The sequence below is a fragment of the Thunnus maccoyii genome, chromosome 13 (assembly GCF_910596095.1).
Source record: "Thunnus maccoyii chromosome 13, fThuMac1.1, whole genome shotgun sequence".
NCBI lineage: Eukaryota > Metazoa > Chordata > Actinopteri > Scombriformes > Scombridae > Thunnus > Thunnus maccoyii.
In genome coordinates, this window is record NC_056545.1 from 6802074 (window position 1) to 6816575 (window position 14502).

The following is a 14502-nucleotide window of genomic DNA, read 5'->3' on the forward strand; positions in this document are numbered from 1 at the left end:
ACCGTTAATTCAACAATTGAATTTCTGCTGTAGTTTCTTGAGTAAGACGCTGGCCCAGTCACAGTTCACGTTCTGAATGCTCAGAGGCTCTAATGAACACCACCTGGGTGGCTCATGACCCAGTTCACATGATGGAGACACTGTCCTCCCAAGGGTCATTGCAATTATGCGGTATGTGTCTTAACCATTACTCTAATTTTTAACCCAAACCATGTTTCCTTAACCTTACGCAAGTTTTTGTATCTAAACCTAAACAAACTATAACCATAACTGTGTAAGATCAGAAAATGTGAGATTAGAAAACGTTTCTATGTGTCGTTATGAACGGCAATTACAAACAATGCATTTTGTTGGTGACGGAAGGTAGCGATGGTAGAAATTCCCGTGTTTACAAATTGCGAGCATTCATGTCATTGGAAAATTCATGACATCTGTATGGCTGAGGAACTGGTCGTGTGAAGGATTAAAAAACGTATTGAGTCGTAATTGGGACTTGGATGTTGATGTTAATGGTATTGATACAACAAAAGCTTCACATGCTGTATGTGTATTTGCGGCAGTAAAGAAAAGGTACATATTTCATAAGTACTTTAATTAACTGGGAATGTTTATTCTCATTTTAAGTGTGAAATATTATTGTAGTTTAATTAAATCAGATGAAAACTTTTTTGTAAGTCATCATCACATCATCACAGCAGGACTAACAACAACAACAAGAGATTGTTGGTAGGCTACATATAAACATGTTCTTGTCAGTTTCATCAGTCAGCGCTTGTAATTTTTTTTTTCTTTTCCTCTCATGTCATCCCTGTTTACATTACAACATTACAGCCCATTAATGTGGGTTTTCCCTCAGGATAAACACAGGCAGTGTCTTCTGCAAGTCTCTGGGGACGGCAGACAGTGTGTATAAAGTGCTCAAAAGAGTCCCTCGTGCACCCTCTGATTCCACAGCGGGAGAGGCCTGAACTCTCATGGGCTGACAAAATCTATGAAACTGGACCGTTGAACTCTTTCCTTCCTCCTGCTGCCACTGACCTTTGACCCCTCTGGTTTCACAGGGAACTACAATGGAGCAAATCCCTAAGTTATCCTGTGGTGCTATAACTTAAATGAGTCTCCCTAATGTGTTCTGAAAGGAAGATTCTTGTTTAACAAAACTTGGAAATTATTTTTCTAGCTCGCTAGAGGCTAGTTTGGTTAAAACATGTTTATTTGTTTCATTTTTCATGTCCTGTCTGACTTATTTTTAGCAATAATGCTACATTCCCTGATCCCATCAAGTACTTTTGTGCATACAACATTATCATAACTAATTACATGCTCACTGTGACAGTGCTAACATGCTCATGTTTAGCAGGTATAATGTTGGACACCATCTTGGTTTAGCATGTTAACAAGCTATCATTTGCTAATTTACAAGAAACACAAAGTACGTATGTTGAGAGGATCACCAATGTGAGCACAAATCATCATGTTAGATACATAAATGTGAATACCAAGTTTCATTTATGCACAATCCATCTAATAGTTGTGGAGACATTTCACTCAAAACCACAAATGTCCACATGTTGGCACTAGAGGAAAAGACTGTGAATCACCAAGTCAGCAGAATTCATTGTCTGGGAACCATGAGTACACAACATTTCAACCTATCTAATAGTTGTTGAGATATTTCCGTCTGGACCAAAGCTGTAGATCGACCAACCTTGCCATCCATAGAGACGTGCTGCCAGCGAGAAGACGCAACAAACCACGTTTTTGTCTTAGGAGCCTCATGATGTTTGATCAAAATTTTCACTACCAACATATTTTGCAGATACATTAGTACTAAGCACACAATTGGCCAAAAACTTAAGTGAAGGGAGAAAAGTTTTGACTTTAAAACTTTATTAGCAGCTCAACATGTATCAGGCCTAAAGAAATCAGTTCAAATCAGACTGAGGTCCATGTAGTCCTGTAGGGGACACAATGATTCTGCTGCATGTGTGATGAAGTGAGAAAAGGATAGAATTATCTATAGGATGTATACCCAGGGTACTGTTGTAATGTTACTATTGAAAGTAATACTAGTTATATGTTTAACAGTAATATTTTTATTTTAGATCCAGACATTTATTCTTTAAGCTTCTCTGGAGCATCAATCAAGGTCCTCTTTCCCAAAAAAGATCTTAAAAACGGGTCCCAGGATAGTTAGGTCTGCTCTGGGCAGATGTAAAGGTAAAACGCTCTCTACTCTTAACTCCAGTATTTAAAAATAAATATATAAAGAGGTAGTCAAATACATGAATCAGTTTAAAGCAAAAGTTAAAGCTAATTCACACACCTGTTCAGGTCTTATTTAGAATTAGTTCTTATGTATAACTTTTTTTTTTTTTAATTTTCAAACAGAGATATTCACCCTTTGAAGGGGAAAAAGACACATAGCACAAAGCCTCATGGGAGCTGTAATTGCTGACTGTTAATAAAATAACTGTTTTATTTTGGTTAAAGTTTTGACAGGAACATGTTTTAGCTTTTCAGAAAGACTCATGATGGAGGAAGGGTGGAGAGTGGAACAAATTACTCTTCAGTTTGTCTGTTTCTTGGTTATTACTCTGCAGCTACGGTACCAAAACATCTAGAATATCAAACTGATAATACCTTTTGTCTATCTAAGTGTCTGTTCCTACTGTTTCTCTGGTTTCCTCATTTCTTTCATAAGCTGGTCGTGACAGACAGTGGCTGAGTGTGAGCCTCTTGATTGCAGGTAACAGTAACTGGAGGCAACAGTGAAGGGTTCAGGGTATCTCCAACTGAAACACCAGCTTGAGTCTGCACAGGTGGCTGCGGGTTACATACTTCTGTTACACCTGATGATCCAGTAACCAAGAACCTGGCTGTACAGCAGGAAAACATGGCTACCAGCTGCAGCCGCACCTCTCTCTGCCAAAAGGCGTACACCAGAGGGTTGATCAGTGAGTTGGACAGGCCCAGCAGCCACAGATAATTCTCCAACACCGCAATGAGTTTGCAGATTTTACACAGAAGCTGCACAATGCATACCACAAAGAAGGGACACCAGAGGACCAGGAAGCAGCCCACAAGCACGGCCACTGTCCTCAGGGCCTTGACATGGCTCCAGTAACGGCTCCTCAGCTGCTGATTCTGGTGATGATGCTGGTAATGTTGATGGCTGTGGTTGTCAGCCGTCCTGGAGCCTGCTTGTCTAATTTGGCAGATCTGCTTCTGGTGGCTGCAGGCAATCTTCAGGATGTCCAGGTAGATGTAGACAAACACGGAGAGCACAGGGAAGAAGCATATGCTGAATAAGATGATGATGCCCCCGGGGTCAATGACGGAGAAGAAGGCACATAAGCCACTGTAGTTCTCAGTCTGCAGCTGGCGCACCATGACTGAGGAACAGAGAACGTTGGTTATTTCCTATATGACAATACTGCTACATACAATCAGAAAAGAAAACAGTCTTCGAAGTCCATTTAAGGGGACGTATCATGCACATTTCCAGGTCTATATTTTTATTCTGGGGCTCTACTGGAATATCTTTGCATGATTTACAATTTAAAAAAGAAAAAAAACAACAGTATAAGTCTAAAACTCAGGCTGGCAAAAACAACCTATAGTTAGATTTACGCCATCTAGCGGGCATAGTAATTATGACACAGGGAAGTGACAGTTCAGATGACGTCAGTATAAGGGGACTTGATAAGATGATTTTTGTCTTCTCAGGAGGAGGTGGGTTGGGTGGATGGCTATAGATAGATTTGGACTTTTTGCTGCAGGAGACCACCGTTCACTTCCTGTTTCCAACCACGAGCATCTTTTAAAAAAAAAAAAAAAAAAAAAAAAAGTAACCTTGTGGTCTTTACTGTTGCCATGATGACAAAGGCTGTGTAACTTGAAGGAAGTATAAGCCATGTTTCAAGTGATCATTTTAACCCAACCATGATCTTTCCCTAACCCTAAACCCTAAAACTTAACCACAACGTTGTCACATCATAAAACATAATTACTTTTTAACAGTGATTTGTAACAGTTCTGGGAAGCCAGAGTGCATTACTACATGCCGCTAGATGGCGTAAACGTATACTATCGTTTTTTTATGAGGATGTGTTGGGTGAGCCCTATCTGATTGGCCAGCTTCAGGAAGCTACCCCTCAGCAGACTCCTGCTGGCCCCGGAGGCTACGTAAACAAACGATAGTAGTCGGAATTCACATCTTTTTCTCGTTCTTTACTCTAAATGTCAACTTCTGAAATACATCTGTACATGTTCTGTTCACGTACATGAGACAAAGTCCGATCCAAAATATGCAAGTGGACAACATGGAACAACCTTTGCAACAAAGACTACGTAACGGACGGCCATTTGTGGGAATGCCTGAACAATCTGACATCATCACAAGGAGGAAGTAGGCTCAAACAAAGTGTTCAGAGCAGGCTGAAGCCCTGGCTTTTGACCATGTTTAACATAGACACCTGGGGTGGTAACAGTATATAAATGACAGAAAAGGCATGATATAGTATGTCCCCTTTAAAGAATAGGTCCTGGTTTTTTTTCAGGTCTGACTGCTGTATGTGGAAATCTTTGTCACTCTACCGATTCCTACTTTCTATATAGACCCTGAAGTTGATTTTTTTTTAAGTCTCACCTGGCAAGAATCCCATAATGAGGGAGCAGACCCATAGAGCCACAAGGGACCCGAATGCTGTCCCCTTTCCAGACAGTTGGGAGTACCGCAGGGGCATCTTGATGGCAACGTAGCGGTCAAGTGAGATCAGAAACATGGACAGGATGGATGCTGTGCAGGGTGATGTCACAAAGGCCATTCGCATCAAACAGCGGGTCTTTCCCTGAGCAGGAGATGTAGCATTTGTAGGACGATCTTCAATATTATTATTTCTGATATTATTGATATTATTGCTGTTGTCATTGAAGTCCTCTGTGGCCAGGCCAGTGATGGCCACACCCACCAGGGCATCGGCCAGCGCCAAGTTGAGGACAAAGCACCAGCTCTGGCTGCTCTTCTTGAGGAGTAGCTTAAGTAGAGCAGCTGCCACCAGCAGGTTGGTGGAGATGATGAGGCAGGAGGCGATGCTCAGGATCACACCCATCACCCGAGGCTTCACGTCGCTTTGGGTTGTCGGCTCGTTAGAGTTCATGCTGTCAGGAGTCATGCTAACAGGGGGCTCAGTGCTAGCATGTGCAGTCAAATATGACATGTTAATAACAAAAAATCCAAATAAAATTCACAAAGCTTGTGTGCAGCAGGGGTGGGCAGACATTTCTGCAATCAAAATCCATGTTTTATCCATTACAGCTGTTGTCCATCATAACACAAAATATGACACTTGCAGTTAATCCCCATTAGAAAAAATAGAAACTTGCACAGATGAAACTTTAAGAAAAGTAGGCCTGTGAAAAATATAAAAATAAAAATATTTATTGAAAAGCTCCAATAGCTAAATGTGTAACTGCACTAAAGTAGCATAGATTTAAAGTGTCATACTGGTCTGATTACCAGAGGATGAGGAATCTTATCAGCCAACATTGTCCATGTGGTTGTTCTCTGTTATGTTAATCCAGTGTCTCGTAATGACTCCACGCCGACTGATGTCAAAGTTTCAAAACATTAATCTGTTTCTAAAACATCCATTCAATCTCACAGCGTCCTTAAAAGCCACTCAACAAATGCAGAAAGCCAGAAAAACTCACAGCATTATCAGTATGTCTTGCTTGTCCCCTCCCCTCTGTCACACACACACACACACACACACACACACACACACACACACACACGAAGATACAAATGCATACATACCCTTCCACTGCTGCTGTTGTTGCCTCGCTTGGATTGACTCTTGACCCATCTGTGTGCCTGTGGCTCTCATCCATCCAAGCGTTGAGATCTCTGTTTTTATAATAACTTTACTGTATTTCCAATTCTTAATTATATATTTAAAAACTCAGTCTCTGTAATATGGAGTACCAAACCTTACATAATTACAGAGTAAATAAATAAATGTAAATAAATGAAATTAGTATAGAATAAATACATTAATTAACATCTAAATGGCCTTTTTCCTGGAAGACCTGTCGACATATTCCAGTAGGAACAGCACAGGTGTAAGGAATCAAATTTGTGATGGCTGAATCCCATTTTGCTGCTTCAGTTTCAGAGTCCTGGCATTGTGATAGCTGGATCACTATCACACTGTCATGACTTACTGGGACACATTAATTGAACAGAGCCATTGTTAATGTTATTTGTAATACTTGTGCTTTTCCTACAAACATGTCAAAATGTCTGCTGTGATTTTTTTTGTAAGCAAATTGAAAAAACACGGAAACATACCTTGTGAGGCTTTGCTTGACACCCAAAGAATTTACAGCCCCCTCCATAATGTACGTTTATATTCAAATTTAAAGTAAGTGTACATCTAACTACATTTAAATTGCATACATAGATATGCATATCAAAGAAAGAAACTGCCAACAACATATTCATCTTCGTTTAGAGCAAAATCACACACAGGTAAATAAATACTATATAGTACTAAAAAATAACGTAAAAAGATAAAACAAATAATGTGAAATTAATGGATTGACTTACTTCTAAACTTGTTTGGTTATTTTATTGATTCATTCATTCATTTTTTTTTTTTTAATCTGTCAGATTTCGTTCTCCAAGGCAGGCAAAACACAGTGTGTTATATTATTCAGTGCATTCAAGCAAGCAGTGTGCTCTGCAGGTTGCAGCTTTACTGTAGATGAGTGTCCAGCAGTGCATGAAGACAGTAGAGCTGAGCAGAGATCCATGAAGTGTGTTCTAACCCTTTATGGAGCATTGTTTAGAAATGTCCAGGGGCTCCCAGACTTTTACATGTTCAGAATCAACATACTGTCCATTTTCCTGGGGAGCCCCTGTAGACCTCTTGACCCCTGGCTTTGAGTTCTTTAAGTACTGTACTGCTCATTAGTAGTGGACGGAAATGGCTCATTCAGTACAATACACAAGCAGCTAAAACAGCGTGTGTGTGTGTGTGTGTGTGTGTCTGTGTGTTTGTGTGCTGTACAGAGCTGGATGGGCTCTAAGTAAACTCTAACCCTGCTGGCTGCAGTCCTGCCCTGAGAGTCCCCAGGAGAGACATCTGGCCTGATGGGACCATTTTCCACTAGGATTCACACGCACAAATAGATCTGGCTAATGATGCTTTCTCGCTGCACACAGTCAAAACATCATCTGGCATCTCACCAGCTTCCCAAACTGTAGCGAGCCGTCTCCAAGAAAAGTACAAAAAAAAAAAATCATCTGGTTAATGATTAGCCTTGATAGCATGTATGGCAGTGACCTATACTGTGCAGTTCGTTTTTGTCAATCATGTCTGAAGAAAACAGAATTTTACTTTTGCTTCATAAGTCATTGTATTTCCAGCTAAAACAGGATGTTAGGTCTAAAAGGATCAACATGTGTGTAACTGAAATATCTCAACAACCACTAAATGGATAACCATAAAATTTGCGGTGCCCAGAGGATGAAACCTAATGACTTTGGTGATCCTCTTACCTTTTCTCTAGTACCACCAGCGAGCCAAAGTTTCAATTTATTCAGTTAAGTAGCTTTCTTACATTGATTGGCACAAAGTTTTGTATGGACATTCATAGTTCCCAGACAATAAATTCCAATGACTTGGGTGATCTCCCAAGTTCTGAAATATCTTCAACTACTAAATAGATTGCCATTAAATTCAGTACAGAGATACATGGTCCCCTCAGGACAAATTGTAAAAACTTTGTTGATCCTCTGACTTTGTGAGGTCAAAATTTAAATTTGCCTTTACTTTTGTTTATGGATAAATATTTGCAAAACTAATGACAATGTCATCAGCCTCAGTTGTAGCCTACTTTGTGTTTAGTGCTAATTAACAAATGTTAGCATGCTAAGACCATAGGCTGTATTTAAAGATTGACTTGGATGTGTGAAGTCACCCATTGGTTTGCACTGGAGCCAGTTTGAAGACCAGAGTTGCAGTTTATGGTTGGCAATATCCTTTCGGTTTGGAGCCAGGACTTTCCATGTAAGGAGTGTGGCAGTTGCCTTTCACGCTCTGGAAACATGCCCCCGCTACCTCGGACCCAAGCTTACACTAGTTCATTGGGAACACCAAGCAGTGCACACTTGGGCTAACGTTAGCTACTTTAGCTAAATTGTGCTAACAGGGCAGGCATCAAGTAACATTAAAGTTACTGAAATATTGTAACAGTAGTCCAACTCAGTGTGAATCCTGGAGACAGGGAGAGTAGTAGTAGAATGAACCAATTGTCAATCAATACCCACACTGCAGACCTCAAAGCTACTATGAGTCTTCTTATTAACAGAGCAACAATTTCCAAAATGACCACCAGCACACTTATTAGAGGGCCTGAATTTAGAGATTGAGAGCTTAATGAGTTGTTGAATAAAATGATTGACTTAAGATTTCTAGAGAGCGATTGAGGCTTTTAGAAAGGGAGTCAGCTGGAGCCAGCATCAAGCAGCTGTCGGTGGCATTACACTTTAAGGTACTTCCACAATGGCTACAGCCTCAAGCTGTTCTTAAGCCATAAGACACTAAACTTAGATGGTGAACCACCTTTTTGACATTACTTGCAAAATATCCCCCAATGTTAACATTGTTAGCACGCTGTAGCATTTAGCATTTAGCTCAAAGCACTGCTGTTCCTAAGTAGGCCTACAGGCTAACAGAGCAGCATGTGGCTGTAGATTCTTAGTCTTGTTAGACTGTCATTAAATCAGTATTTGATTCTATAAGCCACTGAGAAGAAAATATGTCAGGAGTTAAATATAACTTGACTTAAGTTTGAAAAAAAAAAAATCCAAAGAGAAAAAAAAAACTGGTCTGTGTTAGCTCAGCCAGTCTGAGTGTTTTCACACCTTGCTATTCAGTCACCAACACACACACACACACCATCAAACTTCAACACTACAGTCCCAGCCGGCCCAGAACAGTTTCATCACATTTTATATGAGTCCACAGCAACCTGAGAGGAAAGATCCTCTTTTTATCACCTCTCAACCCCCCTCCCCTCCCGACAAACCAAAATAGCTCCAACAGACACACAATGAAGGAATGTTATTCACCACTGCTAGACCTTTCAGGACCTTTCAAAACAAAGTGTGGGTCAGCAGTAATTGTGCCCAGTGCCCAGCAGCACCCAGGGAGCCCAGATCCTGTTTACACCTCTGCCAACACCATCCTCCAACCGCTGTGACGGCTTCTTGTAACTCCACTTGGGCCTGGGATCTGTTTTGAAGGAACTGCTGGGGGTTTTTTAACAGAAGTGAGGAGGTTTCAAGATTGGAATCTGACAGGAGAAAAGTACCTCTGGAGATTAAAACTGGGCAGGATTGTTAAGGTGATGATGATGATGATATGTGAGTGATGTTTTCAGGGTAACGTGTGGCCTTCAACAGGAGCTGCTGTTTTCCATTGTTGTTACACACCACTGTGCAGCAGAGTTTGAGTTGTGTCAGAGGTCTTAGCGGTGTCATTATTTAGTGACTCATGATGCAGCATCTCATATTTAATTCTTAAACCTCTTTGCTCCAATTTATTTTTCACACAGACGACAGATGTAAAAACTAAATTGTTCCATAAACTTGTAAGTCTGATGATGTGATCACAATATAATTTAACATGAATGATGAACAGAATTTCTTTTTTTTATTTTTATTTTCAGTTAATACAGTACATCTTTTTTGCCAGTTAAAAACAAATATCAGCCTTATTGTTATTAATAGACTGCTGGATAATATTTCAAGTTTTTAGCACTTTGTTCTTCTATTTAAAACTTTTCTGAAGAAAGAAAAAAACTCTTCCAGGCCCTCATCAATCTTTCCTTCTAGCCTTTGCTCTACCCGAATCATTTAAAAAGGCAAACAGAGTAAACAAATTTTTTTAAACTCATAGTATTAGACAGTATTAATTAAATGTATTAGTCCTTCAGAAACTTTGACTACTTTAGGCCAAGATCTTGAAGTAAAATGCCAGAAGTGAAAAATAAGAGTCCGAGAAAGAGTGTTATCAGTGTCTGTGTGTTAGCCACAGTCTCCACTGAACAAAAAGCAAAAAGTATTCTTAACTAGAGTTGTGTGTTTACACCAGTGTACATGTCCTGCTCATGTACGGTCTGTTGCAGACAATGTGAAACTGATTGTGTTTCTTTCAGACTGAAGATGTCTTTAAAGAGACGGCTGCTGTCTATGTTGTTGTGCTGTGTTTACTGTGTGGCCTCGCTCTTCTGCCTTCACCCAAACCGCGCCAATTGCTTCTCTGTCGGCGCTCGGTGAGTCTCTAGACACTTGTCATATTTTTTCTTTAGGAAAATAAGTGAGTTTTTGTAGATTAAGTATGTAGTAATCAATTAATTGAACAACACAGTGCCAGGCATGTTAGTGCAATGTTTCTCCAAATTCAACATTTCCTGCCCTCTGGTGTTCTCTCATGTTGCCTCACATGTTCTGTTGTACTTGAACACATAGCAAAGACTATAATGACCAGTTCACCATTTATGTAGATGTTTGGATATTAGGATATTATTTTCATATTTTGATACTGTTCATGTGCAGTAATAGTGATTCAAAAAGAGCAAAAAATGTGATCAGCTGGGTAAAGATGATCATGGTTTTGTTCAGAGTGAAGTTAAAAGTGGAACAAAAAAGATCTTTGGCTGTGTAATATATAAAATATGTATGTTTGTTGGCTTAAATTGAAAGAATTTAATGGATATGAAGGATGTCAATAAACCATCATACCCAGACTACATGATCTCCGCCCTTCCTTGGAGTTGTGAGATATTAACAAGAGAATTACTAGATATTTGAATTATGGTCCATTTGACTGGCAACCAAAGTTGATTTAATATTGATTTTGGCCCTACGGTCTGTGTGAGAAGCAACAAATCAGTAGCCTGTGTTCTTAATCAAAAATAGTTGCAGAAAGACAAACAAAACAAAGTAATCGATCATCTTCACTCCACTCTGAAAGGGTTGTCATCTGCTCAGAATACCAAATAATGCTTTGAAATGGCATTGCCAACCGGTAGTCTTTTACTTGAGGCCATGGACAGCTATGCAGATGACTGTATTTGGAAGAAGTAGCTGCAAGCATGCAAGCTTGGTTTTGGTAGTTTTGACACAAAAATAGCTAAATATGAGCAGTAATTATTTTAGACTCAGTAGCAGATATTATATATCTCTCTATATTATAGATATAGACTTGTCAAACACAGCATGCATAATGATTTGTGTATGCTGGCTCACTGATACAGTTGTCCTTCTGGCCTCTTCTTCAGTATTTTTTCCTTTTACGTCTTTCTTTATCTTTCTATTAAGTCACTCCCTTTCCCACCATGCTTCCTCCATTTCTCTCTCTATCCACCACTCACTGTTCATCCCCTACTCCCAATTGTTCTCCCTTCCCATAGGAATCTGGTGTCGGTCATCCAGCAGCTTTACCAGCGTGTCATTCGGCTGCTGCGTACCACTCTGTGATCCGCAGCGCTCCCTGTGTTTGAACCAATAACCCTGGACCTGTGCTGCCACCGTGGCCGCTGTGGCTGCTGTAAAGAATGCCATCCAGCAGTGCATTATCAGCTAAAAGGTGTCACTCCACTTTTGGACTGTGGGGTTTCTATCAACTCAGTATTATCTGAATTGAGCTCCACCCACCCTGCTGTGTTCACTACTGCAATTCTCTGACTATATTTTAGATGAGGGGGAGAAGTGAATCTAAATTTTTTGTTGTTTTTTTTTACTGATTCATGTTGATCAAAATTGTGGATATTTGCTGTGTAAGATGTGAGTGAGGTGGATGGGACATCAGCAGTCTTCATTTTAATGCTTTTTCATGTTTCACATGTTTCAAACTGTTTTTACAACAACGACAGAAGCCTAAAGCTCTCAGAAATAGGCTCGTTACCAAGAGGTTGCTGGTTAACATTCCTGAAGTGGCAGGGAGAGGAGGAACAAATCCTCTTCCCTCCAACAACAACCACCACAGAGTTATTCCTGAGGAGCTGTTTTGTGGCTTGTTTGGCGCAGAGTGAAGCTTGAAATATGCATTTGAGAGGTCTTCACAGGTCCAAAATTTGTGGAAACCTATATACCCAACCCAAGATGTATAAATGAAGCAAGTAAAGTAACGGACCACATTCGACAGTGACTTCAGGACGGTCAGAACAGGTCCGAAATTGACCCGAGGATAGTAAGATCTGATCAGACAGACTCAAAAAGAGAGAGAACACCAACGCAGGCAGCAGCATGATGCTAATTAACAAGTAGCCACAGTCAAGAGAGCAGCAATGTGTGCCATTTTTTTCAGACACAACACATTATCAGAACTGATAGGAAGTCTGCGTTGATCCACTATCAGACATATTGACACAAGACCTGTGGCAATTCAACAAAACCCTACCCAGACCTAATTAGACTGACTATAAAGTGGACCCACCTTGGTTAATAGAAACCAAGAGCACCTGTGAAGACCTCTACTTAAGTATACAAACACCATGACAGCATTTGGCTTGTGCTTTTCAAATACCTGGCACAGTTGTACATGATCAACATGCACCTTTACTTCCCTGTGATGGTGAAAGAGCAAGAAACATGCAAATTTACCATGGCAGGGAAAGGAGGAAACATGATCATCAGACAAGACAGCTTGGCCTTATTGTTGCTATGATACCCTTCACTGCTGTTGTTTGTGTGAAACTTGCATTATGTTAAGAATTTCCGGTGTCACATTTCTGAAGGCAACAATGTGTGAATTCATCTTAGCATAGCTTGACGCATCCTTGATTGTGTGTCTATGTATGATTGTACTGGGATTAAAAGGCAGTAGGTTGCCAAAATTCCACCAATGCAGCAACAAGCTGCAGGAGAATAAGCTGATAATTGACTTTTGACAGCTGCAGTAGTAATGTGTTGTGTAAGTCAGTGAGGTGATAATGCAAAGGGAATCATGGGGAGACCTCACCAACTAATAGAGATTTTAGGCAATAGCTGACACTACTAGCCTAATTTTATAGTATATACACTCAGCTTTACGGCTGTGTAACTGCCTGTGTAACAAGTCCTCACTTATAAATATAACAAACTAAGTCAACACATCTGAAAGTTTTGCGTTTTGCTGATCTGGGGACACATTGGCAGGAAGAAGACACATCAGCAGCGCTTTTTTTTTTTTAAGTTTATGCAACTAAAACTACTTTTTTAAGGAGGTGGTTGACATTTTTTCACTTAATTATAGTGGTGGCATGCCGATAGTGTTGTTTCAGTTTTATTTATGCAGGTTTTGAGATATTTATGAGATTTGTGCCTCTACACTAAAGTCAATTGAATTTTGTTTGTGTGGCTCATTGAAAATTTACATTTAAAGAATTCAGCAGCAGAATGTGTACAATTTCAATGAAAGCTGTTCATTTTGAAGTCACAGATGTTGCCTGTCAGGAAAACAAAAATGGGTCGTTTTAAGCCTTTTCAATGAAAAATATGGTGTTTTGTTTTGGTAAGGACAGTCTCCCATCTGTTGCCTTGGTGTCAAAAAAGATGAGCGATGCAGGAAAAATCCATTTTTAGGTAGGAGGTCACCTGAAAGCTGAAAAGCTGGTTTGGTTTCAATTAGAATTTCTGTTTGTTAAATTGAGAAAGAGGACATAAGTCAGTAAAGACTGATTCAGAGAAAGATAAGTATAAAAAAAAATTACTACAGTACATCTTAATTGAAAAAATGCAATTGCTACCTTTTGGTTTAGAGATGAGAATATGAATGTGTAACCATACCCAGAGGAATAACTTCCCCACTTTGGAGACTAAGATTAAAAAAAAAAAAAAAAAAAAAAGAAGCGTTCAAGGTGTTTGCTTAAATAAAAAATTTAAGTTTAGAAAATATCCTGTGACTACTGAACAGTTGTGATTGGTGTGTTTAAACACTGGGCTACGACAGCTGTCCATTGAGGTGATATGATTGATGAGAAGTCCTATTTCGCGCTGCAATTAGTCCCTACACAATATGTAATAATAATTCATTATTAAAAACAATAATTAACTTCAATAAAACAAATCACTTTTCTTAAAAAGCTTGTGTCATTTTTCATTTTTACACTCCATCTATCTATCTATCTATCTATCTATCTATCTATCTATCTATATATAGATAAATGATCTTTTGGTTAAAATGAATACTGGTGGTGGTTGTGTTGCTGAATTTAGTTTATATCATTATGATATGACACATGGGGTATAAGTAATGTTAGCCAAAGCACTTTCAAACTGAGCCAATGCAAGTTAAAGGAAACATATGGTATTTTACTGGAAAACATAAAACTGTATTTGCTTTTACACACCCATTTTTAGGTAAACTTAAAACTACTGCAGTCTAATGCTGCATCCTGGCAATAAACCATGCTTTCATGAAGGTTATAGCCCCACATTGATTTACA

The 14502-nt window shown here is 39.5% G+C and overlaps 1 protein-coding gene and 1 long non-coding RNA gene across 3 annotated transcripts; one reads left to right on the top strand and one right to left on the bottom strand.

Moving 5' to 3' along the window:
• Positions 1 to 633: 633 nt before the first annotated feature.
• On the bottom strand, positions 634 to 7836 carry LOC121909633 (glucose-dependent insulinotropic receptor). Of its 2 annotated transcripts, none has more exons than XM_042430163.1 (5): positions 7568 to 7836; positions 7108 to 7281; positions 5822 to 5911; positions 4652 to 5196; positions 634 to 3395 (listed from the first exon to the last, which is right to left on the bottom strand). In XM_042430163.1, exons 2-5 carry the CDS (start codon positions 7167 to 7169, stop codon positions 2698 to 2700), a joined length of 1395 nt encoding a protein of 464 aa, XP_042286097.1. In that variant the 5' UTR covers positions 7170 to 7281; positions 7568 to 7836; the 3' UTR covers positions 634 to 2697. The 2 variants fall into 2 exon arrangements, with proteins under 2 accessions (XP_042286097.1, XP_042286098.1); XM_042430164.1 differs by having other exon boundaries at positions 4652 to 4853; positions 4974 to 5196; positions 7108 to 7836.
• Positions 7837 to 8505: 669 nt separating this feature from the next.
• LOC121909634 lies at positions 8506 to 13892 on the top strand. Its single transcript, XR_006099491.1, has 3 exons — positions 8506 to 9417; positions 10231 to 10347; positions 11488 to 13892. It is a non-coding gene; the product is annotated as an uncharacterized LOC121909634 (long non-coding RNA).
• Positions 13893 to 14502: the final 610 nt, after the last annotated feature.